We start from the raw sequence: 3,518 nt of genomic DNA on the forward strand, positions 1-3,518 counted from the left end.
TAAAATGTTTTCCAAACAGAAGGTGCCACATCTCCCATAGTACCATTTCCCACCAGTATTACTTATCCAGTGTAGGGAAAATAAATCAAGAACTTCAGGTCTAATATTTAATGTACTTGGGTCATTGGTAAATATGAAGAGGTGGTCCAGTAGCTGCTGGGCATTGGACCACATCTTCATTTTTACCAATACCCAGCAGTTATGAGGCACCATGGCATTGTGCTTCAACTCAGGGTTACGATTCTGCTTGGCTGGAGGAAAATCATGTCATGGACTCCTTATAATAAGAAAAGTCTTCAAGAATAAACTGGCTCCTGGAAAACTGGCCTGAGCTATCCCTGCCAAAATGTCATTCTAGGGAACATTAAATCCTCTTGGATTATTTTATTTTTGGCTATCTACCCTGTTTTGTGCACAGAAACAAGAAGGGGCAAAATGAATGTTCTTAGAATTCCAACTTTCTTTTGGGTGTCCCCATTCCTATTACATTCCACTCAGCTCTTTCTCTTTTCCTGTATCAGTCTTTCTTCTTAGCATTCATTATACCTCAGTGTCCCTTCAATTAGGCCTCTTATCCATCCATCAACACTCTAACTGTGCACGGTTTATTTTCTTCTCAGATTATTGCCTACTTGGTCTCTTTTCCTCTTGATCTGAACACCTTGCATAATTCTTTTGTGATCTTCTCTGCTCAATCTGTTTTCTGTTTTCCTTCAAGTTCTAAGATCTCACTCTTCACGTCATTATTTTCTACAACCTTCTCATTTGTATGTTTTCTCTTTCTCTAGGAAGCCTCTACATTTTTGCCTTTCCAATGTCAATATCCAAGCAATCATCTCTTCCTCATCTCTATTCCTAATAGCCCATCTCTAGTTCTTCCCTCTCTTCTTTTCTAGAGTAGGCCCACCAACATCTTATTTTATTTTTAGATGACTGGTTATGAACCCAAATTAACTTTATTCACAGCTGTTCTCTCCTTTCCTGCCCCTCCATCAAATACACCCAAACCATTTCAATAAGACAAATACCTTACACATGGCATATCATGTCCACATAAATTTGTATTTTTCAGAACAAAACAACAGTTACGTGGCAAACATGTAGGGTTAACAGGGGCCCTTAAGCTTTCAATACACCAACAAACAAACAAACAAACAAACAAACAAATATTTTTTGCATGTGTACACATTACATGTTTCCACAAGTATGGCCAAGTTTACCATTGACAGTTAAGATTTCTTCACTAAATCATAGACATAGATATGGAAGTCATCATCAAACTTGATGAAATACACAGAGGGCTTGGCTTCCACTTGGTGAATGACCATGCCAATCCGTTTGGAGCCATCTTCTTTGGTGTATTCCACATGTTTACCTATCAGGCCATCTACAACTCCTCCTGACTCTCTCTCTGCTGGAAGTGATTCAATGGACTCTGGCATGATACGGAGGTCACCTTCTTTATAATCATCTAAAAGCTGGTACATGTACAAGACAGGATCTTTCTCATAGGTAATATAAAACCAGGCTCTCATGATAGGTGCTTGGGCTAAGACCATCCCCCTCCATTCATCCTTAGAACCATGCTCACCCTCAAACATATGTTCCACTGCTTTGCCAATTATGGTGTTTGCAAGGTTTGCATCACTGACTTGAGAGGATGCCACCCTGTCAGAAAGAATTTTAAGAGACAAAACTCTTTCATCTCTGTGAAGTTCCAGTCCATAGACACAGTCAATTCCATCATATTTCACCAGATAAAGAGAGGGATTTATAGGCACCTGATCCAGAACGGTTCCTTTCCACTGGGTGATGGGCTCATCACCTTCCTTCCATCCATGTGAAATTCTGCAGCCCACCATGTTCCTGCGGGTTTGAGAAGAAGGTCTGCCCCTCTGCTTCTTTTGGGAGATTTTTTTTTTCGTTATGTTTGCAGATCCAGCGGCCAGTCCTGCAGCTGCTCTGGTTTGTTGTCCCCGAGTCTCCTGTGCGGTGGGGGTCTTCATGCCTGCATCGAGAAGAGAGAGGACAGAACAATTCAATACATTTTAGCTGAACTTCTTTCTTCCCATAGCGATGTGTGGTCTGTGTACCCCGTGAGGCGCCAATATTTGTCCCCCAGAGTCCTGCAGCAATGCTGGGAATCCTGGCTGCGTGCCTGCAGTGTCTTTCCTCCTAGGTTCCTTTAAGCTGCGCAGCAGGGCGGGGGCAGTGTTGGTGCTGGCGGTGGTAAGGAACTCTGCAGGAGAGGGTGGGCTGCCTCCTCAGTACTCAGCGCCCATGGTAACTACTGTCCCCACTCTCCCGCCACTGGAGCCCACTCCCAACCCTTTATAAACCGCTCATCCCTCTGCCGCCTTGACCAGTACCCCCCTGCCTTCTTTCCCTGAGATTCCCAGTCAGTTTCCCACAAGCCCCCTCGGACAACAATCCCTTTTCTGGTACACACCACCCTTGCTTCCCAGGGCTCACCTTCACATCTCTGCCTGGCTCCTAAGGCCACTCCTTTACCCACTGCCCACTGCACTCCTCCACTACTCCTGGCGCCCACCCCCACCACTAATTCCCCGCGGAGGAGTCCTTCTCCCCCCTCCCCCCACCTTCATTCCGGTGCCCACCAATGGCCTTGCCCTGCCTGGAGCCCACCGCCCCTGATCGCGCGAGCCTCACGTGCCCAAATCAGACACTTCGCTGCCTCCAGTGCTGTGATCCTGTGTTGATGGGGGATCCTCAGGCCAGTAGCTGAATTCTTGCAAGGGCTGAGAGGGGAGGGTCTGTCTTTGGAGGAAGAGCACTTCTAAAAAGGTGGAGAGGCTGGTGAAGATAATGGTGGCTGTGTTATCAGTGCTGTGCTTTTGAGTCCTTTGGCTCCCTATTGGACTCTGGCTCCTTTACCACACTAAGCACCAGCTGCTGCAGCTTCTGCAGTCTCCTCCCCTTTTCTGTATAGGACATCATTCTTGGTTTCCTGTAAATAAAGAGGCCTCCCCTTCCTGCCAGAAAATGCTCAGGGAGGCTTCCTGGCCTTGGCAATGCTCCTGAGCCCCCATGTCTTTTCAGATTCTAGAGCAATGACACCTTTGCTTGGAACTTTCTCTTGCATGCTTCCTCTGACCATGACCTCTTGGCTATTTAACTCCACCTGTCAGCCCTCCTTCCTATTGTGCTTCATATATTTCAGCTATTTCCTCATATTTTTGCATATAATCACATTCATACAGAAATACTACTTTTAAAATGTTTATGGAGGAATAATAAACCCCTTCTTGAGAAGTCAGAGTAATAGTGATGCTAAATGCCAACATAGCTTTGTTCTATGATTCCAATGCTTTAAGGAATCATACTGTCACATATTTCTCCCATGGAACTGCCAATCATTGGTTGGCAGATGAACATTTAACCACTGAGCCTCCAATACTCCTTTATGGAGGCATACAAACCAAATCAAGCCCACTGCCATGGAGTAGATTCTGACTTTTAGACATCATACAGGATAGAGGAAAAGTGTTCATGGGGCA

The 3,518-nt window shown here is 45.3% G+C and overlaps 1 protein-coding gene across 3 annotated transcripts; it reads right to left on the minus strand.

The window, feature by feature from the left end:
- Nucleotides 1-1,043: 1,043 nt before the first annotated feature.
- Nucleotides 1,044-2,861, minus strand: LOC101659406 (spindlin-2). Of its 3 annotated transcripts, none has more exons than XM_004717681.2 (2): nt 2,675-2,861; nt 1,044-2,008 (listed from the first exon to the last, which is right to left on the minus strand). In XM_004717681.2, the coding sequence occupies exon 2, from the start codon at nt 2,004-2,006 to the stop codon at nt 1,230-1,232; it is 777 nt and encodes a 258-aa protein (XP_004717738.1). In that variant the 5' UTR covers nt 2,007-2,008; nt 2,675-2,861; the 3' UTR covers nt 1,044-1,229. The 3 variants fall into 3 exon arrangements, with proteins under 3 accessions (XP_004717738.1, XP_045146571.1, XP_045146572.1); XM_045290636.1 differs by having other exon boundaries at nt 2,671-2,861; XM_045290637.1 differs by having other exon boundaries at nt 2,619-2,861.
- Between the last annotated feature and the right edge of the window lie 657 nt (nt 2,862-3,518).

The sequence above is a fragment of the Echinops telfairi genome, unplaced genomic scaffold (assembly GCF_000313985.2).
Source record: "Echinops telfairi isolate 266 unplaced genomic scaffold, ASM31398v2 ScPeMD7_45;HRSCAF=164, whole genome shotgun sequence".
Lineage (NCBI taxonomy): Eukaryota > Metazoa > Chordata > Mammalia > Afrosoricida > Tenrecidae > Echinops > Echinops telfairi.